Raw genomic sequence first — 27776 nt, 5'->3', positions numbered from 1 at the left:
GTCTGGATATGCAATTTTCTCCTTCATACTAAAAGCCCTCAAAATTGTTTTTTTTTAATTGAGAAAATTCTAAAGTGCAAACAGCCTATATAAATCATAAAAGCTTAAAGGGCTTTTCTGCACCTTCCTTGATTTATACATAACCTGCATGGGGAAATGCATGTTGATATTTTATCCATCCTGGTCATTCGTCATGGCGTGTATTCATCTGCTTATTTCCTTGGAGGGTAGCTTTAGGTGCATATTTAGATTATTCACCTTGCTAATTTATGCCAGCTGATGTTTAAATTACAGGCTTTGAAAGAGAGCTGAAGAAGCAAATGTTTACATAGTGCTTGTAGCACAAATGTTGAATGTAAGTTATCAGATTTTGCCACTTCATCCTATGTAATCATCTGAGCACTTCAGAATTATATAGACATGGTAATAATGATGATAAGAAGCACTGAGATGGAAAAGAATCCCATGAATATTTAGGCAGAAGGGAGATGGTTCTCCTTGTACATTTCAGGTACTACAGATCTCAAATGAAAGAGACAGACAGACAGACAGATTGACTGACTAAGATCATATGGGGTTGTAAACACTTAGAGTCTGATCCTCTGCTTGCATATTCAATAGAAAATCCTCTTGATTTCAACAGAGCTTTGTCCTGGGAAAATATGAGCGGAATTGAATTTTATTCAGTGTCTACGTCAAGAAAGGGAGGGGTGTGTGAAGAAGAAATTCACTGGAAATAATTTTGTTTTTAAAAAAGCAGAAAAAATAAAGTTGAAACTTGCCAATAACAGTTAAACCAAGATTTTATACTGAAAAGTATTTTGACTTCTTTGAGCCAACACGTTTATAGTGGCTGCAATGAAATTTTAATTTTGTGCTCTAATGAACACAAATCGATCCGTACTCCATGTTGGCAAAAGTTATGATGGCTGCATAATTGAGAGAACTAGTTTCATTCAAAAATAAAATAAAAAAGATCACAAAATTGTAGCCAACTGCCGAGACATGAAAGTGGAGGATGGACAGCCGATGCAATGAATCTGCATCAACTGCTACGCTTGGTTAAAATGCGGCTTGGAAAGCTTTCAAGTACAAGCTCGCCGTCTTTCCCATCCCCAGTATGAGTAATTGCAGGATTACAGGCAGTTAATGATTGGGGAGAGCACATAAGCCTTTTTTACACTTTTTAAAATATCATTGTCACTGCGGCTGTTTGTTCTGAGGGGAAACCATGTATACCTTTTGGGCCTGTTTTCTCATGCAGCCCATTCTGCCTGTTTCAGCCAACTGCATTCCGGAGTGCTGTGAGTACATTAGACCACAACGCCTATCATTTCTGAGAAAGGTACACATCTCCTGGGGACTGAGCTGAGACTGCACTACAAAGGGCAGCCACGTGACTTCTGAGTCCAGGAGACATCTACAGCAGATCTTGAATCTCTGAGCATCCAAAGAGCTTTTTGAGGGTGGGTAAATTGAGCCAACTGGCTTAGGCACGCCTTCCCACCCTCCTAGACCTGGGCCCTTCTCAGATATTCTATGGAAGTTCAGGCGCAGCTACCTCCTTGCATTTACTCATAGGTGGAGTGGCCTCATGGCAGGAAGGTCAAAAGGATAAACTTAGCAGGTATCCTCCAAACACAGAGCCAGACATGTTCTCTCCTTAATACCCCGTCTATGCAATAAAGAATCCCCATTGCACAGAAACACTTCGTGTTTCTACTACCAAAAGGAAAGTAGATTCTTCCTGCATGCACCAGAGCCAATAAATCACAGGAAACATATGCAAGTCCGGAGTGTTAACAGACAGCTAGGAAATTGCAGTCACTCAAAGGCGCACTCGATGGGATGAAGACTAGGCAGGATCAGAGCTCTTGCTGCATTTTTCCTATCTCTTTTTTCCTGTTGCAAAAAGAGGGTGTGGGCTGAGATCACAGTCAGGAGAGCAAGGTGAAGGCTTCCCCTTTGGAAGTGTTCCTGCTTAACCCTGTCACCCCAAGGTGACATTGGAAAATGTAGGGGTGCCTAGAGGTGTGGCACTGCCTCTCCGCAATGTACAAAAAAATGAAAGAGCAGCCAGAGGAATTTGCTTATGCCAAGTTAGACTCCTGGGCCATCTAGCTCAGGATTGTTGGCACCGACTGATTGAGGCTCCCTGGGGTTTCGGACAGGAGCTTTCCTGTGTCACCTGGAGATGTTGAGGATTGGAATTGGGACTCCCTGCTCCACACTGAGCTGCAGCCCCTCACCAGTCATGGATCTCAAACTGATCTCTTTTAGGTTGGTTCCCAGCCCCAGATGTCCCTGGCGATTGCCTGCCTTCTTCCATGCCATCCCCAGAGGCCCTTGTGAACCAAGGACCTTCACTGCACCTCCCATGGGTGTCCTGACCCATCCCCCTGATGGTTGATTTCCTTGTGGCTGTTGGGAGTCTCCATTCCTTCATCCATGCAGATCAATAAGGAAAGAGTGGTCTGCCTCAGAACTGCTGGGGTGCAGGGGTGCAGAAGTATCTCTGCATGCAGCCCCTAACCCCAAGCCTGCATCTCCAAGGTCTGAGAATGTTAATGCACCTTTGTATGAATGGCAAAGTCACTCCATGCAAACACATTGGGCTGAAGGCTCACCTTGAGGTATTAGTTGGAGATCCATGTCTGGTGCTTTTCTCCCTTTCAAGTTCTGTAAGAAGCTTTCAGGGGAGGCAACAAAGTTTTGCATCACATCTTGGCTAGCCATACGTTTTCTCTAAAGGTGTACATTGCAACTTTGGTGGGTAAGGGCATGAAATTTAATCAGGAGAAGGATGCAGGGTGAAAACCTTAACCTGCTTTACTGTGTATGTTCAGGGTTCAACTCCTCCTCCCATGCCTCTTTTAGCGAAGAAACAAAATACCAAATGAGATGGGAGCACCGATCATGACTGATGGTGCCTTGATAGCATGATAACTGGTAGAAATAGCACAGTTTCTCATTACTGAAGTTATTTTGGGTGTAATTAGATGTATTTGCAATCAGTCAAAGGTATATGGATGGCTATGAAGGTTTATGTCAAAAGACAACAATTATGCCATGGTTCAGTAATGCAAAGCAAAGGATGTGGCCAGTGTAAATACATCCAGATGAGTGCCAGAGGATGGGGACATGTACCAGTGCCCATAAGACAAGGTGCAATTTAGGGTTGGATTGGGGCCTAGGACTTTAAAGCATAACAACACATTTTTGCCTTCTGGCTGCTAGATCCTAACATGATTGTTCTTTTAGAAGGTAGACACAGTTTCACTTGAATGAATAATATACATAAATAGGGTTTTTTGAGCTAGTTAGATGATAATCTTAAATCTCTGAATCAAGAGAATGAATAATCATCAGCACTGGATGATTACACTTTCTCAGGAGAGCAGCTCCATTTCAAATAAAACATCTATTAATTTACAATTAATGATCAAATAAATTGATTTTACCACATTCATTATTTCACTCCTAGAATTCAAAGAAAGAAAGAGGAAGAGCAAGAAGAGGAGGAGGAGAATTATTTAGATTTTGGACTTGAATGCATTCGTGAGTTTCTTTCCATTTTTCCTGAGAACACCAACCAGAAGGACATGTACTTGAAAATAGCTTGCTAATACTTCTGACATTGAAGTTTCTGCTGAGCCTCATTGCTGGACTGAGAGTATGAGAAGTTGCATGGAAACATTCCTTTCCCCTAGTGCACCTGGGAAATGGCTTTGCTTTTTACTGATCTCCAGGGTCACCTGTACGAGCCAGTCCTTCCAGACACCTTACCAGGTCCTGCTGCTCCGTTATTACAGATGGGAGGGCCAGGGGCACCTGAGTTTGCCAAGACTCTCAAACCCCATTTTGTAGCTTGGTTTGTCACACTCCCATTCTCATTTGGGGCTTCTTTTTGTGGGAAATTGGGCCTTTTCTTTCCATTGACTAAAACACACAAATATGCAGTTTTGGGGAAAAAGTGCATTTTAAAACACACATTTTTCAAAATAGGCATTGTTAAAAGTTCATTGCAAGTCAGGGAATTTGCTAACTTTTTTTCCTTGGAAGACATATACTCTCATTTGAGAACAGGACTGCAAGTGGAGTAAGTTCAAATCATTGGTGAACTGAGCTGAAATCCACATGCATCTCTGCGCAGGATGAACAAAGGTGGAGATGCAGGAGAGAATTCCTTGCCTGGAGGTAGATGAACTCTGTTTCCAATCTGCTTGCTTTCCTCTTGACGTGGACTGGTAATCTATTTATGAGTCTCTGAAGGGAGGTCCCTTAATTAATGCACACTACTGTCAAGATAGCCAATTCCTAGAATTAAAAGGCTGGCCAGCTGAATGAGACCTGATGGATGAGCCAAAACCTGAATCAGCATTTCATTAATAAGGTGAGAATTACATGATTCAACAAGACTTTGATATGGTGGAGGGTGGGCTGGAGAGTGCAAAAATGACAAGCAGAATGGTGCCAAATTCCTCACTCCTAATTTCTCCTCCTCCTCCTCCTCAGTCCATGGGAATCCTTTTACTGGGTTGCCATGACTGCTGCGGCTAGAAATGGGATTCACCAGCTCTGTGCTCTTCTGTCCTTTTCTCTGTGCCATTCAAGATAAAGGTTTCCCCTCTCCCAGGGCAGTGAAGTCCTCCCAGGTGCTGGAATGTCTCTGACTATCCAAGGAACCCATTCATTTTTCAGATAGCTTCAGAACTCTCAAGCGATGGGTTTTACCTGGGCAACAGGCCGTCCTGAGCAGTGGGGTAGCCGCCAATTTTGAAAGGCAGGTGTTTGTCATGGCAGGCCTCATAGGCACCCTCCCCAAGGAGAGTCCAATAAAATCAGGCAATTGTGTTGATCTGGATCGACCATCTAGCAGCTTTTGTCTCCAACCAGAGATGGTCTTTCATAAAGCAAATGAGGCTTAGTTGCCTATTCACAACAAAGTCACCCCAAAATACCTTGTGCCACAGTCAGGAAGAAATATATTGTCACTGGAAAACTTCAACCCTACCCCTGCTCAGAAGAAACTGGGAAGTCTGGGAAGGGTGGCCGCTGGCCTCGACTTCCTTGCAGATGCTGATGATGTGGAAGTTGTGTTGGTACTTTCTTCCAGCAAGTGCTGCTGTGTTGCAGCACTGGCCTTGACCTTCTCAGGCAGGGTTGTACAGGCAGCAGCCCACCTGGCTGGATCTCATTTGGTGCCTCAGAGCTGCAGAAGGTCATCTGCTGGACCACCCTGCTATCAAGAGCAGTAGAGGGGCCTGGGGGCTCTCCATTGCACCTGGTCCTCCTAGGAAGACCTGGCTTTGGTGCATTTGTGCTTCACCTCATGTTCTCCCCAGCAAAATCTTTCCACCTGATGTAGTTTTCTGAAATCAAGTACCCTCTTCCCACCCATCCATCTCTTTCTACACATAGGGGTGTCCTGAGCAGACAGACAAGCACACAGAAACTGGACCAGAGGTAAAGTAGCAGAGGCAAACGTGTGCCTTTTTGTCCTGTGTGCATGAACCTTGCATTTTTCTGGCACCACCTCCGTAAGTTGCATTTGTTCTTTATTCCTTGCCTGCTGGCAGGTGTCTCTTTGGCTGGATTCTCGGGACATGAACCTCCTGCACACCACTGAGCCAGTGCCCTTGGCAATCCTCAATCGAGCATCGTGACAATTATGCTTATGCTGGGAATAAAAGAGGCTGCTGCTCTCAGCATGCATTTTGGGGCCCGGGGGATATCAGCTCTTCAGATGGGAATGGTGAAGCCAGGGAAGAGAGGCCTGCAGACACAGAGAACGTGGAGGAGGGAGAGCTCATCTCAAGGCTACAGTCCCCAGGTGTTCAGGGGAGACCCGGGGAACTGACAGGGCGTGGGAGTGCCGGGTGGGGGCATGAGAGAGGAGCCTGCTGGATCCTTGACCCCACAATGTGGCATCAGGAGAGAAGGGCTAGCCAACTAGAGGGCCTGCATATAGCTGGGAGGGGTGGGTCCTAGAGGGGTGGGTCCCAGGGGTACCCAAAAGGAGAGCTGCTGGAAGTAGTTTCTAGCTTGGGTTCAATGAACCTCTCTGTGTTCCTTGCTGGCTACAGTTTGCCAGATGTACACTGGAAATAAAGAGCTTTTGCCAAATAACTGTCTGCTCTTTAAAAGTCCCTGACAGCTTATCCGTTCTTCACACTTGTTATCTGCCCTTTCTCCGAGAAGCTCGGGGGAGGGGGGCAGGAGGCTGCGTTTGATGGGCAGAAACTGTCAGCAGGAGCTTTATGACAAGTTGGGCTTTGAACCCAGCCCTCTTTGGGCCAATGCATGTGCTCTTTCCATCATGCAATAATAATAACAACAACAACAATAATGCCAACTGGGATGAACTAATGGGGGAAAATAAAACCAGCCCATTTCCTTCTAGGATTCATATTCATAAAATGTAAACACTCTAGTTAGGGAGTTGAGTTTGATCACTGGACTCTTATCTGATAAGTTGTGTGAGAGAGTGGAATAAAAACAATTCAAAAGCAAATGCTCCAAATATCGCTATTCTTCTATCCTGCCAGAAGGGTTGCTAATGAATTTGTTGCATGAATGCACAGACAGATTGGGAGCTGGAGGAATGCTGGCCAGCCCAACATGGTCCTGGCACCAAAAAGCCTATTTGTACCCATAGAGTGTTTCCTCCAGAGTATGATTCTCATCCAGAGGTGATTTTCCAATAAAATCAGCCTCAATTATTGCTGGCACAGGAGTAACCCTGGAGGGAGGATAAGAGGCAATTCAATCGCTGGAAATGCTGCACGAAGCAAAATTAACCTTGCCACGCTATTATCCTTTGAAACCTTTCGCTAGTTTCTCCTCTTTCTTTAGTATTAATTGACCCTAAATGGAGGAGGAAGAGAAAATCTGCATTGATGTCTAAATCAGTTTATTAAAAATAAAACTAAAAACATCAAAAGTTGTTCAACACAGGAAAAAAGAAGGGCCGATGAAAGGGATTGTGCTAATCTTTTAAGGCACAGAAAGCCTTGTGCCTAATACATGTATAGAGCAGGGTGGGGGGAGAGAGTATTATTGTGATTTCAGATGTGATTCAGTGCACACACAAAAGAAGACAAAACTGAGCAATGGTGCGATGTTGTTTTCACAGTGACCTGAGAGCTAAAGAGATACTCTGCTCAGTATGAGTTTGCTGACCAAAGCCAAAACCACAGACACAGTTCCAAGACATCGAGCAGAGCTTGCTTGTAGCCGTTATATCAGAGATGAGAGAGAGAGATGCTGGGGTCCAGCTTCCACCTCTGGTAGTTGCTTCAGTTGGCTGGGCCTAATGGGTCCTGGAGTCCAACCACAAGGGGAGGGCTACTAGTTCCACAGCAATGCGATGTGAGGAAAGGACTAAAATAGAGAATGCCGTGCGTACCTCCTTGACCTTAATTCCCCCCTCTGGGCAAATGAAGCTCTTGGGAGCTCACCCTGGCCATTCTCTTGCCCCAAACGTCTCCCTTGCTCAGCATCAGCATTCCAAGGGTCTGGGGGTGGGTGTTACATGTCCTCTCTTAAAGAGGACTCTCTTCTATTTTGAAAGCATCCTCTGTCTGAAGTAGGGAGGAGATTTTGTGGGGATGCAATATAATTAAATTTTGTTCATGGTTGCAGATGAGCACAACCCTAGATGTGAGGGGGAGCTAGAGTGTTTGTTCTCTAAAAATGCTTACACATTTCCAAACTCACATACATGGTAAAAGCCATTTTAAAATGTGCATGCTTTAAAACAGTATTTAAAAAGCACTTTAAAAAGAGGGCATTTCTAAATGTACATTTCCATGCTTTACCTTAAGGGGTAAGAACATGCATTTTGTACAGTCTCTAAAAATGCATTTTTTTCTTTTCTGAAAAGAGTATTTTTTTCTATTTGATAGAAACAGAAAAATGTAAACACACATGAGAAATCCCCCTTTTCAGTAGCAAGGTAGGATACAAGTGAAACCAAATCAATACATGAGCCTAGATGAAACTTATTTATTTACTTATTAGAGGATCTGGCCAGTCATGCATTCACCCAACCCGAATGTGAATTGCTGTTCTGTTTAAGGATCACGAACCTTCTGAAGGAGACCTAGTCCTTGATGGGGCCTATCAGGGGAGATAGACCACAATGCATTGATCTCCCAGTCACAGACTTCCATGCTTGGTGAAATGTATCATAATCTGTTTAAATTAGTAGGATTTGTAACATTGCACTAAAATATAAAAATTAACTGATCCGAACTTCATGCAAATCCAACATCTTTTCTTATCCTCTTTTGGTAAGGCATTTCCAGCAGTCTGTTAAGCATGCCACAACCCCTGCCGATGGCGAACTCTACTTGTGAGAAAGTGTGGAGAATTTCTCCTTCCACTGGAGAAATGTGGTGATATTATCCCCTCTATTCTCTGGCCACAAATATGGTAGAAATTTTTGAGTCGACAAATGCAGACACTTCCCGTTTTGGCTATGCCAACCGTGACTACCTTCCTAAGGTATGAAAAGACTTTTACCATCGTTATCTACCAGACTGAGAACAATGCACCTAGCGAAATATGCCAAGAGAATAAATCCCCCTGAGGAAATGCAAAGGAAGAAAAGGAGGGGGAAAGAAAAAGAAAAGTAATAGAGTTATTCTTTTATGCCTAAAGTAGTACATCTTTAAGCCGCTGTGACAACTTGGGCCTAAATCAGAAAGGAATTGCAAGGAGGAGAGAAAGATCTGAAGAGACAATCAAGCTCAAATAAAGCCACATGTGGATAGCTGAATTGTAGGAGCTTTGCAAAAGTCAGAATTTACATTAAAACTCACAGTATTGGGAGATTAGCATGATATAATCAAAAGGGATTTAATATGTTTCTTGGCAAACAGTTTAAGAAACTGGTGTCTGATCATTCTTTCCCAACACTAACCTTTAACTTGTCAGAGCGTTTTTCAGCATGTGCCAGAGCCAGGAGAAAATGATGCAAGAGCTTCATGTTTCCTTTTTACCCCATTTAGGTCTCACAATTTTTTCCATCATGGAACTTGTGGTGGCATGCCAGGGGGAGGGGGCCCATGGTGGCCCCTCTTCCAAGTACTTACGCCACTCAGACCTGCTGGGCATCAGCAAAGGGGATGTAACTTGTGCCAAGTGACCATTTTCTGGGAGAGTGTGGAATCTGTTCTGTTGCTGAAGAGGATCTTGCCATGTCCTTGTGTCCAGACATGCGGGCAGCTGCCTCGACAGCAACAAATCAGCTCTAGGAGATTGCATCTCCTCCAGAGCAGATCATTTACCAAGCCAGTGGGACTTAATTGCCCATTCAAGACGCAGAGACTCCAAAGGACTTTACATTACAGCCTGCAGCAATGCATTGTTTGCATTGTTGCTGGGAATACTCATTTCTCCTCCATTACTGGAAGGATTGCAGCTATGGGGAATTTTGGGATGGGGATGAGGTAGGGTAGCTAATATGTCAATGTCTTTGCTAATCAAAGAGCTCTCCAGCCTGTGGACCTGGCTGCTACTGCTATTGCTTCTGCTTCACCACCAGAACAGAGTCCAGAAAAGAGCAGCCAGGCTTTTGACAGGGTCCAGTAGGTATGCTTACATAACACCAGTCCTATATCATCTGCACAGGCTACCAACTGAAGTCCAGGCCCAATTTAAGGTGTTACTTATGATGCATAAAGCCCTACTCAGTTTAGGGCCTAGGTATCAGAAGGAGCATCTCCTTCCTTATACACCTGCCTGTCCCCTGAGATCCCTGTCGGAGGTCATTCTTCGGGAGCCCTCTTTGAAGAAGAACAGCAGAGTGGCCACCTGGAGAAGGGGCTTTTCTGTGGTGGCGTGCCAGCTTTGCAGCTTGCTCCCCAGAGAGGTGCGCCTGGTGCTGAGCCTTTATGCATTTTGGCACCAGGCCAAAAGTGTTTTATTTTCCCAGTATTTTAAGACTGAATTTTGATCTTAATATTAGAAACATAGAAACAGAGCAAGTCAGAAGGGTTCTCCCGGGCCATCTAGTCTGACCCCCAGCTCCAGCCGGCTCCGCTCACGACATGCCCACCATTTATTAGTATATAAATCTAATATTGCTTTTATTAGATTTATATACTATTGTAGGTTACCACTACTGCTTTGCATCACCATCCTGAAGCTCTTGTAAAGGATGGGATAAAAATGCTTCAAATAAATAAATGAATAAAAAATAAAATACATTAATGGCAAGTAAACTCATTATTCCAGGAAAACTGGGTATACAGTTGAAACTCCTGCATCCTATCCTGGTTATAAAAAGGAAAGCATTTCTTTCTTTGCTTATAATTTTAAAGTGCAACTCAGTTCTGCAGTGAAACATGCAAGATGCTTGCAATACCCATTGAAAGAATAAACATTAAAAAGGTGATAGAACTGAGTAAACCAAAACATAAAAGCAGCAGAAACCTGGGCTACAGTGCTGAGAAAAAAATCTTCACTTGAAACCTGCCATTCCTTCATAGGTGGTAAAACTGATTGTTTGCGTTCCCCAACCATTCTAAATTTGGTAGTTTATCTAATCATGATATTAATAATGTCATTAAGTATAATATTAATACTGTGGGAGGAAGGGAAGAAATGACTGGCTAAATGAGGTGTATCGGGAAAAGGATGGCCAAACCCCATTGCTTCCTTCAAATTCCTTAAACTGGAATTTGGGTTGGATCCACATTTGTGCGTGGTGTTTTCCATCCTATTCACAGGAAATGAAAGCAGAAGGGCCATTTTGCCAAATATTCCTTGTGGGAGGGCGGGTATTTGTGAATAGTTCTGGAGCAACCCAAAATTCTCAGAACTTTCTTTTTCAGAAATTCAGGCTCAATTCCAAGCAAAAACCAAACCAAACCCTAATAAGCATAGCAAGCGCAATATGAGAATGGTAAATTACTGGACCCATTACTGAAAGATGAACCTGAACAGGATTGTCCTTAGTAAAAGACCTAGAAAGGAAGCACCAACAAATTCTGCATTTGCTGCACGGCATTCCACCTTCTGGGTGCCGTTCCTAAAACAAGGCCCATCAGTTCTGCTCAGCAATTGCATTTTTGATAGTGCTTGCGGGGACAGAACAGCCCCCCCCCCAAAAGTGTAGGTGGGCTCCTTAAGGAAGACTCAGCAGTAAATAATTTTCATATTATTTCTGAAGTCATACTTTCAAGAAATGTCCTTCATAAAACTGGAAAACACCCAACCTGCAGGATTCAAAATTTAAACCTGGTGTTAAACAATTCTGTAATACCGAGTGAAATCTGATACTAGCAGGGAACCACAATGTCAGGAAAGTGCAAGAGCAAAGAATATTTTTACACTCCCTACAACTGAGAACCTTTCTTTCATTCTCCCCTTCCCGTATCGTAGCAGATGTCAACTGTAGTTAGATTCAATTCAACTTATTAGTGCGTGGCTTCTAGCCAACAGCCATTCACATTTACAGGCATATACTATCACATATGTCTTAATAAGAGAACCGTGTTTTTAAAAATGCATGCGATAAGTCACATATGCTACAGGGAATATGTGCATCTTTCACTTTTGGTGACAATGGAAGCTACTAAACTTTGCTGAGTGCAGCTGGGGAACATTAACATTCAAGAGGAATTCCTGATGACATTCAAAATCATGACAGAAGTGACAGCATTACCCCCCCCCCCCGCAAAAAAGCAAAAGAAATTGAGTCTTCTTTCTTTGTCATGCAAAACTGACTTTTTAGTCTGGACAAAAAGATGTCTTCTACCACCACAGTTTTCCACCAAGTTCCTGAAGGTTTTGCCTTTAGGAAAACTATTCCACAATATCTCATCTAGCGTGGAACTTCAGAGGATTCTGAATGATGCTTATGATTGTAATATTAATTCTCTTTGGGCATTTCTAGGCACTTCAAGGCTCATCGGCACCCTGGTGACCTGGGACTTAGAGCATGGTTCTGGAACCTCCGGGCTGGGGGCCACCTTCATCCCCTGAGAGCTCCCTTCCAGCCCCCGGCATGTAAATAGAATATAATTCACTGCACCAGGGTGAGGAAGGCTTTGGCTGCTGTCAGCCAGAGACCCATCCTTTCCTTTCTCGTGGTTTATAATCTTTAGACCAAACTTGGGCTGCACAGCTCCTTCAGGCAGAGGTTGCCTATAAAGAAAGAATTGTCCTCTGATAACTCTTTGAACATGGCCACCATATCAAGAAACATCTGGTTGAAGTTTCTCTTGATAAGCTACAGCAGCTTTCTCTGATTTGTGCTCTCTAGATGTGCTGGAATATAAAAACTATCATCCCCAGGCCATTCTGGGTACGAAGTTGTGTATACTGGTTGGGGGTGATGAGCGGAGCTAAAGTCCAAACTGGGGAAAGTTGCTCTAAGCATATCTCTCTTTCTGCCACCCAAGGCCATGCTTTCAGTCCAACAACTGGGAGTCAGAAATCCTTGTAAAGCTAGTGAAAATCCCCTACGGCCATTTACTTCTTTCTGCTTCAAGGAGTATCAGGTGGCCAGGTCATAAGTCTTATTCTAATGAATTACACTACATCAGGACAGATCCTATCAAGCGTATCACAAACAAGTGAAGGATGAGAACTAGGAAAAAAGGCACTCATTTCGTTCCAGGAATGAACAAAACCATGCAGTCTTGTCATCTTTTTAAGATCTGGTTTTAAGTATTTAAGGAAGCAAAATAAAATAAAATAAAATAAAATAAAAAAGGCACATCCCACTGGGAAGTTCTTCCACACAAGTCCATGAGAGAAGGGAAAGGCCACTGTGCAGCACGGCCCCACTGGGATGCAGAACGAGGCAAGGTGGGTGACACTCGGGGCTGGCGGTGGCAGCTCCTGGCCTTGGGGGGCAGAGCTGTGTGTGCTGTGTGGCTTGCCCCACACTCCTACGGCCTTCCGGGGTGGGTGGATGCTATGCCACTGCTGGTGCTGATGCAGGATTCAGCTTCCACACGTAGAATGGAACAGGCATTTTATTGTCTGAACTGTCTGGGCCAGCCCTTGCACAGGAGGGCTTCTCTGCCACCTGAGAACCTGGGGCCAGGTTCTCTTGTCACCAGAAGCAAAGGGAAGAGTTACACACACTCTGGGTGAAAGGGGGGGGGCGTCCTCCTCCTCCTGCCAGAAATGGCCTCATTAGGAAGGCTTCACTTACTCTCCACGAACTGAGGCTTTAAGGGGAAAGCTGTAACTTTGCACAGGTGGGTAAACTAATAAAATGTATTAAAAATACCAAGCAGAATGTAATTAATATGCCTAATTTACTCCCATGGGAACTAACTGAAGCAAAATCCATGAGCACATTCAAAAAGAACTCAAAGAGAAAGGCAACAGTGTATAAATTATACATAGAGGGAGGGAAGCAAGTCTGGCTGGTTGGCTGGCCATTGGAATGTCTGTCTGTCTGTCTGTCTGTCTGTCACCTGATAAATGGAGGAATTTTCTAACAGTGGCTGGAACAGCACCTTCTGATGGTGCAGTCGAATGTTCAGCCTCCACTGTGGAGGGCTGGCCACAGGACGGGCAGGATGTTATTGAACATTCATTCAACTCACACTCAATTCCCATTTGTGTTTGTGATCGCTGCTTGCTTTGTGCAAGTCAAGCAGTGATCTAATGGGAAATATGTGGAAATCAAGCAGTTTCTACAAAACTACAAAAAATCCCTCGAATTTGCAGAAATGCTTGAATTTGTGCAAACTCCCTCCATGGATTTCCCCCAAAGTCTTCTGAGGAAATTTGTACCTTCTGAAGTGGGAATTGGGAATGAGAGGAATGAAAGCAGTGGGCATCCTTATCGAACATGAACTGGGGCAAATTCACACCCATCTGCACTTGCCATATTCAGTAGGTAGTTGCTCCTAACATTTATTTATTTAAAACATTTTAATACCACCCCTTGCCATGGTCTTGGGATGGTTTAACAATAAGACAAAATAGAATGAAACACAGCATCCTAATCAAAATTTCCAATCAACAATAAAACCCCATATTAAAAACAATCAAGTCTTAAAACATTGGGAAAATAAAAAGGTTTTAGCCTGGCGCTGAAAAGTATAAAGTGACAGTGCCAGGTAAACCTCTCTGTGGAGCAAATTCCACAATTGGGGTGCCACTGCAGAGAAGGCCCTTCTCCAGGTAGTCACCCTCCTAATCTCCTTCAAGGAGGGCTCCTGGAGAAGAGCCTCTACCCCAGATCTTAAGGGGCAAGCAGGAAAGGACCACACTGTACCTGCCTGCCATACAGCTGTTAAAGGCAAAAGGCCTGTTAGGAGAAAAAGAGATGGCGATTCTCATTTAGCACCACGACCATGCTAAATAGACAAAGATTCAGACCCAGACTGTGAAGAGCTAAGCACCACAACCTGGGCCTGGTTGGATGAAGGTCAGTGTTAGTTTCTCTTAAAGTCTACTTTCTAAAAACCTTGCATCCTTTCCATTCTGTTTATGAATTATGAAGAAATTGACAAATCCTCATAAAAATGGACCGAACAAAATGGGCAGCCGTTCCTGCTTAGCTGTCATGACGACTGTGCTACTTAAGAGAGTTTTACTATTATTATTACTTTACTTTATGCCCAGTTTAGGAGTGGCTGCTACTAACAACTATGACCCTTCTGGAATGAATGGCAGAATTTTTGTGGGGAGGGGGAATAGACAGGGAGGAGCAAGAGGCACCACCAGGTCATCAGGTCTGCTGGCAGCGTCTGCTCCCCCCCTCCCCAGAACCTTGTCTCCAAGGTTGCACTTCAGACTTTGAAGGCACAGCTGGTACAGTCCCTCCTACACTGCTGGCAAGAGTAGGGAAAGAGTGCTCCAAGTCCTAGTTCCTGCACCAGAGCAACCTTCCAAGGTCAAAACTGGGAATCTGAAAAATCCCACGGGGATCGAGACTTCCTCTTTGGGGCACAGATCTGTTTGGTTTGCTTCACTTCTCTCTGAGAAGTAGCACATACCTTTAGATAGGCTCATTGCCCTCAAACACCACCACCACCACCACGTTGTGGGGCCAGAGAAAGCAGCTAAAGGAGCAGAATGCAATCTGGAATGTCTTTGAAAGGGGCTGCCTAGCAGGCCGCCTCACTCTTCTGGCAGAGCTTGCTTCACACACATGGAAATATTTTCTATACACACAAGCACATTTCAGCAACAGGCTAGGGAGCCCCGGCAAACAGGTCCAAGTGGAGACTCCCATGCAGTGAACGTATCCTCTGCCATTTCCCCTCTGTCAGACCTTCCCAGAGTTTGCAATTAAAAAGCATAATCTTTTTAGCATGGCCGCACTCCCCCTCAAGGCTAGGGGATCGCTGCACTGAATGTGATTATAATACCATTTAGCAGCTATTCATAGATGGCACATATTAATTTATGTAAACCAGGGAGGGCTTGGGGCATGCAGCCATCGGGGAGCCATGAAAAATCGAATGCCTGTCCTTGCTGATCGGGGAAGTTTTTAAAAAATGGATATGATTACAAAGTAACCCGAGTCACAATGTCTGTTTTTATTGCCTTGGTGTGGGTTTTTATTTGTGCCCGTTTGCTTGAAGTTCATTAAACTTGATTTTTCCCCCCAATGGATATTAAAAAAAGGGGGGGAGAACTTACTTTACAGGAATGTTTCGAGGCTTTATCTTCTCTGCACTCTGCAAATAAAAAAGGAAAGCAAAAGAGCTGTTAGCTAACCTTCGCAAGCATGACCTTTGAGAGAGGAGAAAGAACACAAGAAACAAATGAGCGTATTTCTGAGAACTGCAAATGAACACAACCGTGGAAGTTTCCACAATTAAACAGGAAGCATAACAAGAGAAGGAACTGATTTATCCATTTTAATGTGTTAATGCTACCATTTGGGAGAACAAATATTGGCAGTTACAGAGAATCTCAGAAATGCAGATTGCAAAGATACGACACTAAAAATGAGGGGCACCACATAGGTTCAGCATGCCCTCTGTTACAAGTATGTCCAGCAGAGGGTGTGCTGTGTGACATCACATGTTACCTGGAATACTTGAAGGCTGGCACCCAGATGGGTAGGTACCTCTGCGTCTATGCCTGATGATGCATTTAGACAACGTCAGATATCAGTGTGAATTATTATTGTGGTTGTTTCAAGTGCATTCCTATTATTATTAATTTTATTTCCATACCACCCCACAGCTGAAGCTGCCTGGCACTTTACAACTTTGCTTGGGTTTTGTTTTTTGGTTTTTTATATTGCATTCATAAGCCCATGGCTATACAATAAAATGTTATAATGACAGCGATTGATTGATTTAAAACAGTAATAAGAATAATCAATTTAAATGCCATAACACCAGTCATAAAAACATCTATATGATCAATAAAATACAATAAACATAAACAAGAATCAAAAAACCAAAACAATAAATACCAACAACAACAATCCACAGATACCAGTATCAATATATTAAAAGCCAGAATAAAACCAAATGATCACCAACAATTAAAACGGGAAGAGAATAAAAATGTTTTCACCTGGCACTGAAATGTATACAAAGTTGGTGCCAGCCATATCTCCCTGGGTGGGACATAACATTACATTTCTATCCCAGGATGCCCTTCTTGGAAGAAACTCAAGGGGGTTTTCAGGTGTCTCCTCCTCTCCATCTTATCCTCTCAACACCAGCCCTGTGAAGTAGGCTAGGCTGGGAGTGAGTGACTGGCCCAAAGCCATAAGCTCCATGGCAGAGGACGCAGATTGCCCGAGTCCCAGGCCACCACTCAGCCACACTAGTCCTCCACTATGGATTGTCCCGGGGAGAGGTGGGCTCTGCTACCTGCTTCCTTGGGCAACAACTGGGACATCAGCTTTCTCTGCAGTGGCTACCTGACCCCCCCTCTCCCTCCCCGAAATCAATTCCTCTGTGAAGTAGGCAGGCCCTGGCATTGGCAATTTTAGGCATTGCTCGAAAACAAATGAGTTTGCTCCAGCTTTGTTGGAGCCATGAGCTTTTATTTCAGCCTCACAGTACCCTCCCCTCTCTCCCCTCTCCTGGTCTTCTTTGCTTATTGTTGTTACTCTTTTATAAAATGCCTTGGGAATTGTTTCCAATGAGAAACAGGATATGAATATTGGAAACGGATCATCCCAAATTAACCACTTTTCCCTGAAGGCTAAACTCAGTATTTCACAATATTTGATGAAGGCAAAAAAGACACATATCTCTTGGGTGTGCCACATCTGTGAGAGACTGGAATGGCTGATTTCATGCTTGTTAAGGAGAGAGATTGTGGTGTGTATTCTAAGCGAGGGTCAGTAGCGCACAGACTACCAGTGAATGAATGGAGTATTAAAGACAACTGCTGATCAGAAATGTCTTCCAAAATTGCACCAGAGTACCATAGTCACACTACTGTTCTGTAGCCAGTTAATTGGCATAAGCTTCGCTGAACTCAGTGGGACTTACATCCAAGCAGACATGCACAGGTTCTTTGAGCTTGCTTTTTATTTACGTTTTTGGTAACTGCAGGAGAAACAAATTCACTTAGAGTGATTGCTGCAACGGAGGAATTAATTTTATGTTAACTACTGTCAGCCTTAAAAACAAGAGTAGGGGAAGGGTATGCTTCTCAGTAAGGCAGTCTCTTTCTCCAGAGCTGTTTTTATTAGCCAACAACAGAAAAGGGCAAGGGAAGACCAGATGTTCAGATCAATTTCCTCCCGTTAAACCTTTGAGAAAAACATTCCAAATCTTCTAAATGAGTGACTCTCCAGGCCCCATGGCCTGTACCACCTCAAATACCGAACCTGGTTCCAGTTTATTGCTGAATCCATTGATCTGTATACAGTCCATTTATCATTCATGAAAAGAGCTGGTGATCTTCACAGTATATTAGAAGAAACAACTCAGATCATCTGTCAACGGCCCTCTTATTTCTGTTTCCCTCTCCGTGGGGATTTCATCTCCTTCCATTCTTCTTGAATTAAAGTGTTGCTAAGCAACACTGCTGGGGGCCTGGATGGCAGAATGGCTAGAGTCTATCAAGCTGTTTAAACTGCTGTAGATTTTAGTGGTGATGTCTTTTGTGTGCGTGTGCGTATAAAATGCCTACTTTGATGGCATAATCTGCAACCGAAACATACTGCTTCAAAATTTTCTACCTATGTAATATTTCAGATAGCTGTACACCTCCCTTGCTGCCCTCTCTTTATCGATGCCTTTGTCAGCAGAAATGACAGACACCATTAAGAATGTTGGCAGGCAGACTTGGCAGGGCTGGAAGGACAGAAAGGCTGGGTTCTTGTGGACCTTGGGTGGAGAATCTGCCCTCTCTACCAAGGCGGTGCCACACAGTGTCCTTTTGTGACATTGGCCACCACTTCTTCTGCCAGGACGTATCTGAATGACCAGAAAAGCCTGAGCAGAAAACAAAGGGAGGATATCCAAAAGGCCATGGGCACCTGTAGCTCTGCAGGCCAAGGTGAGCAGGGAACCAGCAATGGAGCAAGTAGGTGTCAATAGGGAAGCTGGGTTTAGGACTCACCATTCTCCTAGCAAACCATTTCTCTGAAGTTGCCCCAAATGTGGAGCTCTAACATGGGCCCCAGAAGCATGAAAGTCCCTCAGGACACCCCTCTTGATGTTTGCTGAACTCTGTGCCCTCTCAGATTTTAGGTGAGACTGAGGGAGCTGGAAAAGAGGAGACTCAAGGGGATCTGTTGGTGACATATAGGTACACGAGAAGGTGTTGCATGGAGGTGGGCAGAGACCTGCTTTCCCCTGTGGAGGAGGGCAGGATGAGTTCCAATGGAGCAAAACTCAGGGAACCAAGGTTCAACTGGGGTGCCAGGAAGTACTTCCTGGGAGTTAGGACCCCAAGGGTATGGAATGGGCTTCCACGGGAGGTGGCTGAAGCCCCAATGGTGAGGGTGTTCAAGGATAGGCTGGACATGCACATGGTGGGCATGTCGTGAGTGGAGCCGGCTGGAGCCAGGGGTCAGACTAGATGGCCCGGGAGACCCCTTCTGACGTGCTCTGTTTCTCTGTTTCTATTATTTTATTTCAATTAAAAGCATGTTCATTATGTGGGAGGCTGGCTTGGAGGAAATCCAAGCCCTGTTGTTCAGAACTATCTCCACTCACCAACAATGCAACTGGGTCATGCATGGGCCCAGAAGGCATTCTTGGAAAATAAACATGGAAGACTCTGCAGATCAGCAAATGCAGCCATCTTGGAGGGGGTAAACTAGGGGTGATGGAGTGTGTCCTGGGGGATGTTTGTGGGGTGGCGAGAGTGAGGATGGGTCATTAATGTGCATGGGGGCTTGCACATGTGTGTAGGGTGTGCATGCGTATCTCTGAGCACCACCACTTTGCCTTCTATGAAATGGACATTTTGTAGCACCTAAAGAAGCCAAATATCTGATCTGACATTTCTGGGTACAGATCCTACCACCACCTGGCACTGAGTTTCTTGGTGAAGGTACTTGTTTGTCAGATTTATCAGCTTGCCTTCTGTGAAGTGGATGGGGCAAGTCCACTGACCCATGGTAGCCATCTTGTGACAGTGCTCACGGCATATACTCAGCTTTCCCAAAGTGCCTGCTGCCTCAGGAAAATGGTGCGGTTCCTGGTAATGCATTGCTATAATGACGGACTGTGATGGCATTTGGTTTGATGCATTCTGCCTTACGTAATGGAAACAATGTACAGATTTCTCTTGCGGAAGAATCCATTATTCCCTTGAGTGTCATAATCTTCCAAGGAAGGTTTGTCCTCTGGGCCACAGTGAGGGTTATAATGTTAAGGGGCAGGGCCTTTTTGGTGGTTGTTCCCTCACTCAGAATGCTCTGTTCTTCCCAGGGAATTCTGTCCACCTGTTGCACTTTTATTGAATATGTTCTACTTCTCAGAAGAAATGTCTGAGCCCTTAACATGGCTGCCATGCTTTACCTTTGGTATATTTTATTATCAGCATTATTGCCTTGAGTAAAAATGTGATTTAAAAAAATCTATGCCCCTCCTTTTCATGGTGGAAACCATCAAGTAACAGAAGAAATAATGTTTATTGCTCATTCTTTCTGAAACTTCTTACATCTCGTTTTATAAGCAATTTTAGTACGTGGTCCCTTGGTAACTTTTCCTTTTGAAGCATTTGTTTTTTCTTTCTGTGCCTTATTATTTACAATAATATATATAGAGGGAGAGTTTACAAGTACAGCTGAGAGAAACAACATCTCACACCTTTATTGAACATAGAAGAAACTAAAATAAAAACAATAAAAATGTACAGCAACAGCACTGGGGAAAAGAATGGAAGGTATTAAGATGAATCATGCTTCATTGTGGTTCAAAGCTCTGCCTAAAAGGAAGAGCCTTTCCCTGGCCTCTGCATGATGGTAGAGGAATCATGGGCCATGAATCGAGGTCTAGAGAAAGAAGTTCCACAACCAAAGTTCTACCACAGAGAAATTCTCTCCCAGCATTTGTAGCAGCTGGTGCTAGGGGCACTGAGAGAAAGGGCTGAAGGACAGGTAGGTTCCTATGGTTATCTGGTAGATTTGCCAAATCAGACTGATAGTTGGGTACCAAAAGTCTCCGTTACAGAACTGCTCACTGTATGTTTGCATTGCTGCAGTTCAATATTTATGCACTTTATCTTGCTTTCAAGAAACCGACTGATTTAAATCTCTGTGTTGGCTTTATTGCATGTTTACCTCTACACATTTCTTCTAATGCTGCTTCAGAGTTTGGCCTTTTGTCGTTTATTGAAAAAGTGATATTATTCTGATTGAAATGAAATGTTATGGCATTGTTGATTAAAAGAGTGATCCTGGGCTTCCTGAAGGATTTATTGAAATGCTGAGATATCCGGGGCAGTGCTGCATTTTTGGTCTTGGCTCTTGCTTTATCTTCAGGGAATCGTGAACTGATTTGGGTGCAAGTTTCGAGGAGAAAGCAACACAGAAGGATACAGCTGGAAGGGGGTTTGGAGATCATGTGGTCCAACCCTGCTCAGTGCAGAACTAGAAGTACAAGATACTATGCCAAGCATCCCTGAGATGCAGCAGATGAAGCTGCTTTCAAAATACCCAGAGTAAAGAAGAGCCATCACCTCTCTAGGCATACTGGGAGAGTCTTCTTTACTCAAAACCAACTTCCTTGGATTGTCCACCCCTTGATTCTATTTAAGAAAATAGATTCCAACATAATGATAGTGATAAAATAAGGACTGGGTGTTTGTGTTTGGCTGTTTCATTTTCTAAAACATGACTGTTAGTCCCAGTTTGTTTGGATAAATGGGATGGTCTATCATTACTTACAAAAAATAAAGTAAATCAGGCTACTGGAAAGACCAGTGTGATCAAAGCAACGCCATGTAAAGATACATGTTATGCGTTGATACAGAAAATATTGTACAAAAACATGCTGTATGCAGCAGTTCTGTCAATTAGAGCTAATTATTATTCTCAGATCAGGAAGAGTGCATTATGTCTTCATCTCTTTCTCTTTTTGTACCTGGGGATTCTTTGAAATATACATTTTTGCGATATCTTCATTATGAGAAAATACTGTCTCCAAATTACCTCCCCCCCCCCCATTTCTCTTTCTTGGGATGGTTAGCTATTGACTCAAATTGTCTGCATTGAGTAGCTTGCTCTGCTTTGATAATTAACTTTTGATCATTACTGACTTTAATGGCTCTAGTCTAATATTGTCATAGTCATCCTCCTCAATTACTTTAGCACTCATCACCTTTAATCTTTGAACAAAATGATCTCACTGAACCTCCATCAGCCTGACTACAGAATTAGTAATTTCTGTTTCTCATCTTCATTGCTAAGTTTGATTTGTTTGAGACTTGATGTGAACTTTTGATTATTAATTTAAAAGATTTCAGATGGCTTCCTTGTGCTCTTTTTCAAAGGAGGTATTTGTGCAACCTGGACAAGTGTGGGCTCTCCAAGGTTACTTTTTAAAATCCTCTGTGATATGTGCCTCATTAGGGAATTTAAATGATGCAGGAAAAGTTTCCCTGAATACTACCGCATACTCAAATGAAGAGATGAGTGACTCTGTTAAGGTCATTTTCTCCCAGTGTTTTCAATATTGAGTTTGATTTATACCATTACCACATTTGCTTACTCATTTTTTAAAAAAAGTTCACGTAGAAATTGTCATTTTTTGTGATCTTCTCACACATTTCTGCTTACAATGTTTGCAAGCAATCCACATGGCCACAATGCATTTTTAAACATCATTTTCACTTATATGAACTTTTGTGAAGAATTTTCCACAACGTATGCATTTCTGCACAGAATTTTTTGACTTGGAGATCTCCATTGCAAAATTCGCACATGATCCAAGTTTGAATTTGCATTTACATATTTGCATATTTCAAAGTAAGCCTTCTCTTGAATTTGCATTTAAGTGCAAGCTGGATGAGCGTCTGCTTCTTCCAGCTGAATGGCCCAGCTCCACCATGTTGGGAAAGCTGTGTTGGTGCTGTACAACTCCACACTGGAGTTGGGGAATGGCACGGTTATTTATTATTGTGTATTATTATTGATTTTATTTCTATACCACCCAACAGCTGACATTGCCTGTGTAGTGTACAACTATTGCTAAAGTTATTATTGTTATTTCATTGTACCGGTATCCTGCCTTTATCCTCTTGGGAGGAACTCCTGGAGGATTACCGGGTTCTTTTCCTCTCCATTTATCTTCACAACAACAACCCTGTGAGGCAGGTTAGCCTGAGAGGCAGTGACTAGCCCTAAGCCACCTAAGCACACTTCATGGCTGAGTGGGGAGCAGAACTGCAACCTCAGGATGCAGCCCTCCACTCTTAATCTCTATGTAATGCAATAACTGAATGTATGTGCGTGAGTACGTGGAAAACTGGCTTGTCAAGGAGAAGGCTAGAGAAGGGTTCTCTGAGGCATCTGTTTTCCTGCATGATGGGAATGGACCTGAGGCAGCCATGGCCAGCTCACCCTCTGGATGGAGGTGCAACTCGGCCTCAGCGTAACTCCCTTGGAATCAGAAAGGCTGAACAGGAGATCATCCTTTGAAGGACAGAAACGGAATGGAAAGCGCCTCAAGTGGTCCCATGGGGCATTAAGAGGGTTACATCATGTGGTTGCAGCTAGTTTTGAGTCTGAAAATGTACATTAAGATAATTAAAGGTAATTGGAAAATGGAGAGCAGATTGAAGCAGACAATTTCACCACTCCACTTTCCAATTTCCTTATGATTTTATCTTTATGGTTATATCCCTAGAATACTCTGTGTGATTGAAATGTCACAAGGATTAGCACACTACACAGACCTTGCTGCGATCGTGGGACCTTTTTGCCATGTGGAATGTGATTCTTGGAACACATACAGATCTTTTAAAAAGTCTGTTTTTTAATTCCTGCCTTTCCTACAAAGAGCTCAGCAAAGCAGCAACAAGATACTTTTGCCTTTTCTGATCCACTCTGTTCTGGCTTTCCTGGTCCCCTTTTCCTCTGTTCTTCCCCCTCATTCTTCTCCTTGCTCTTTTACCCTGCAGCATTTCCACCATCACCTCTTCCGCCTCTTCTCGGCTGCATCGCCCTTTCCTAGTTCCCTTCTTCCTAGCATGTCCACTCCTGCTTGCTCCTCGGCTCATTCTGGGCCCGTCTTCCATTGTTGCATCTTCCTGAGGGCATCTGGTGCCTCTATATTCCGGTTCCAGGAGTTGACATCCATAGCTATTTCCCTCTGCCATGACTGCTGTGCGTGGGGATTCTCTCCACGGTTCTCGGCTGCACCAGTTCAACCAACCCATCTTTTTTGTATTTCATGAAAAAATACTTGCCAACCATGGTTCAGATCTCAACCATGATGACGACCACATTGGCACCCTCCTCCCCTTCCTTGGCATACGTGGACAAAAGCCCCTCAGGAAGTGCCACAGATGAGCACGACCTGAACCTGGCTCCTCCTGGATCTGGTCCAGCATTCTTTCCATTGTGCCATTCCAGCATCAGTGACTTCACTGACCTTTGCAGGAACTCTGGAAGGCTCTTTGCAATTGAAAAAAGGATAAGGCAACCCTCATGCCCTTTGAAATACAGGGAAACTCGTCGAATGGTATGAATGCAAGTTGTTCCTGCAAGATGGGTCCCTCCAGCTCTTTGTGCTTTCTCCTGAGGAGCTCTGCCAGGAGAATCTTAGGCTTCCCCCTAATCTCCTGTGACACAAAGCAGCAACTTTGCATTCCGGAGTCTCTGTGTCACTGTTTAGGTCAGGCTTATCCGGCGGGCAGTGCAAAGGCTGTTTGTCAAAAGGCCACATCTGTAATGATGGCTCTCCTTTTCTGATGACACAATGTTTCATATATTCTGCATTCATGCAAAGCCATATTTTTCCTCCAGAAGCTTTAATTAGGGTGGTGAGTGTTGAAACTACAGTTAAGTAGCTACCCACGGAATTATTCAACACTTCTTTTGCCCGTCATCATTAGAAAGTAAGAAATGCCATTCTGGCTTTGGCCAAGGACTATGTATTCCAGCAGGCACTTCAATAAGGACTCGCTCTGTTCTTCTAAAAAGGGTACGATGGCCTGTCATTTGTCCTCCGCGCAGTGTAGGTGTCTCTGAACAATGCAGCAAAGTGCAATTCAGCAAAACTGGGGCTCATTAATGTTCTCTGAATTCCACCTCAAAACTCATTCTCACACATGTCCACACTGGCCTGTGGGCTTTGTTTTTCCTTTCTGCACAGAGCATGTGTGTGCATATTGTTCCAGATGCATGCACCAACTGTACACATTTTCTCCCATTGATTAAAGAGTGCCGTTATCCATTTTTCAAGCATATGCATTGTTTCATGCACATTCTCAAAAGTTTGCATTTCTGAATGTGCTCTCTCTCTCTCTCTCTCTCTCTCTCTCTCTCTCTTTCTCTCTCTCTCCATGAATTATGTTGCAAACTAAGGAATGTATGGAAATGTATGGACCTCAATGGCAGATTGTGTTTGGGCTCATGCTTGGGTCCAAGAAATGCAGATAAGACCTGGTTTCTCAAAAAAAAAAAAAAAAAAGCTAAACACTACTCATACGTTACTATGTGCATGAGGATCACTTTTAGCTATAACGTCTAATGTTTTATATACTAACAGGCAATCCATCCTCTGAGACTTGATGCTTATTTAGACAAAAGGGCATCATCCACACACAAAAGAGAGGTATCAGCAGCCTCATCAGTACCCCAAGGTTGGCATAATAATGTTAGTAACACTTCTACTACTACTAACAGTAGTACCCCTAAGATGGGGCACAGGATAGCCCAGTATGGACCAAACCTGCTTAGTGCACAGCAGCATGGCTCCCCCTGGTGCCTCGTTAGAGCAGGCAACCTGGCTCACCTTGCAAGTCCGCCTTTCTGCTTCCTGAGTCCCAGCAGAGCAGAGCCGATCAGAGCAAGCTGTCCCAGCTGGTCTAGGGCCTCCGGGATACAAGCAGGCAAGCTCCCAGGGAGTGAGTGACCACAGCGAGCAAACTAGAGAGAGGGACGGTTCCTAGCACTGTTTCCCCTTCTTTTCTCTTCTTTCCTCCCACTTCACCACCCCCCCCCCATTCTTGTTTTCCTCCTTGTAACACACTCCCATTTACGAGGACTGTGTTGTTAACCTCTGCTGAAGGCAGGGGAAAGCACCAGTTGTCACAACAGACTCCCAAGACAGATCCACAAAAGCATGAACCGACAAGACTCCACAGCGGTGGTGGCCTGCATAAACCGTGCAGTGTTTGTTTTCCTGCCTGAGAGCAACATGGGCTACACTTGCAATAGTTGCAAGCTAGTAGAGCGCTAGAGCAGTCAGTGTCCACCTTCAAGACAATAGAAGAGTTTTTAGGAAGAGTGGTGGAACGGTAACATTGCATCAAGAAGCTGAGGCAGAAGAAGGGACCCTCGAGGGAAGGGGAAATGAGGAAACTCCTTGGAACAGGGTGACCGTTAGGCACTCTGCACCAGTGGGAACAGTGGAAATCTTGCACCACTTTAAGTGAGAAACCCACCATGAAAGAACTACATGACACACTGAGTAACTCTGAAAAAAGAGACAAAATGTCAATCAAGTACGGAAAAAGATACCAAAGTTTGAAGCATCAAAAGGAGAAGAGTGATAGCTGTGGGAGATTCCATGTTGCACAAGATGGAAAAATATGTATGTCGTGATGACCCAGAGAATCACCAAGTATTCTGTCTCCCTAGCACCAAGATTAAAGATATAAACAACTTCACACAACTCATACAACCCACTGACAAATACCCCTTCCTTCTCTTCCATGTGGGAACTAACAACACTGCCATGAGAAGCTTCAGTGAAATATTACCAGACTGCAAAGCTCCAGGGAGGAAAATCTTAAAAAATGGGGCCCAGACAGTCTTCTCTCCAGTCCTACCGGTGTGAGGAAGAGGAATGGATAAGGAAAGAAAAATCCTTCAATTGAATGGCTGGCTAAAATGGTGGTGCTGTGAAGAGAGATTTGGATTCTGGGAGCACAAGCTAAGGTTCCTGGGAGGTGGACTATTGGGAAATGCCATGCTGCACCTCACAAAGAATGGAAAGCATGCGTTTCTACACTACAACACAAAAAAATTAATCAGGAGGGCTTTAAACTGAAACATACAGGGGAAGGAGATGTGCAGCATGGCATACCATAAGCTGGCAAGGACTTACATATTTCAACACAGAAAAAAACCTCAAGCAGGCCCCAACATCAGTCTCCCAAAAACATAGGGAGAAAAGCAGGGCATAACAAGAATGAGCTTCGATGTCTCTGCACCAATGCCATACCTGCCTGTTCCTGACTCTACCTTGCCTGTGGTCCTGGTGCACTTTTGCCCGGTACCCGATCCTTGTCTGTTCCCGACATTGCCTTTGCCTATAGTTCTGTCACATCTCGCTGCTCTCTGATCTTCGCTGTTCCTGACTCTACCTTTGCTTCTGGTCTGATGCTTCGGTAGTACTGACGCTTGCTTGAACCTGGCTTAACCTTTACTTCTGTTTCTCCCGAATCTTGACAAGTCCTCCATCCACCTTCATTACCCTGGTGCTCCATTCTCAGAGCTGACAGCTCCAAATGTTGGCTGCTCTTGGGAGAGGGTGCGAATGGAAAATGTGAGTGGCCAGGTCAAGTGTCCTGGAAATAAGCATGATGGTTTGGACTCTCAAAAGGAATATTCCATCCTACATCTTGTTGAAGGCCTCATTTGTACCTGTGTTACTTTTCAACACATTTAAAGGCCCTTAGCAGTGTGTAGCTAACCACTCCCCTGTAGATTTGGTACTGGCTAAGTAATTTGCATAAATCCACCCTAAAAAGGCCCATGTGACATGTCTCCTACCACGATTCTCCCCACTACTGGTAATGGAAAACATGGCAGGATACCACTCACCACTTGCTTGTGAAATTTACCTTTGGGTTGGCAGGCTGGTATGTTGATATTTTGACCTGAGATGCTACTGGGTGGGTGGATGGGGGCTAGTGATGGGGTGCCTTACATGATTCAAAGATGACTTTATACTAAATTAGCTTTCCTGCTAATTCCCGCTAACCCAGGACTGTCTGGCAACAGTTCTCCTGGTGTTCCTTTCTTCTGCTGTGCAGGATCCTTTAACTAAAGACAGCAAAGGCTGAATGCGGGACTTCATGGAAAGCAGCACCCATGCCTAGGGAAGCATGCCGATTTCCTTTTTTCTCCCAAAACATGCAAGCGTGCCTCAGTGGAAAGCAGGAGCATCCGCCTGTGTCTGTTGAAT

At 44.0% G+C, this 27776-nt stretch overlaps 1 protein-coding gene across 1 annotated transcript in view; it reads right to left on the bottom strand.

The window, feature by feature from the left end:
• AFF2 (AF4/FMR2 family member 2) overlaps nucleotides 1–27776 on the bottom strand; it is a 334781-nt gene that overhangs the window by 72915 nt on the left and 234090 nt on the right. The window contains exon 9 of the mRNA XM_044427153.1: nucleotides 15625–15662. Coding sequence (XP_044283088.1) covers nucleotides 15625–15662 — 38 coding nt within the window. The remainder of the gene's footprint in view (nucleotides 1–15624; nucleotides 15663–27776) is intronic.

The sequence above is a fragment of the Varanus komodoensis genome, unplaced genomic scaffold, assembly GCF_004798865.1.
Source record: "Varanus komodoensis strain SLA01 unplaced genomic scaffold, ASM479886v1 scaffold18_3, whole genome shotgun sequence".
NCBI classification, from domain to species: Eukaryota; Metazoa; Chordata; class Lepidosauria; order Squamata; family Varanidae; genus Varanus; species Varanus komodoensis.
This window is presented reverse-complemented; position numbering and strand designations above follow the sequence as displayed.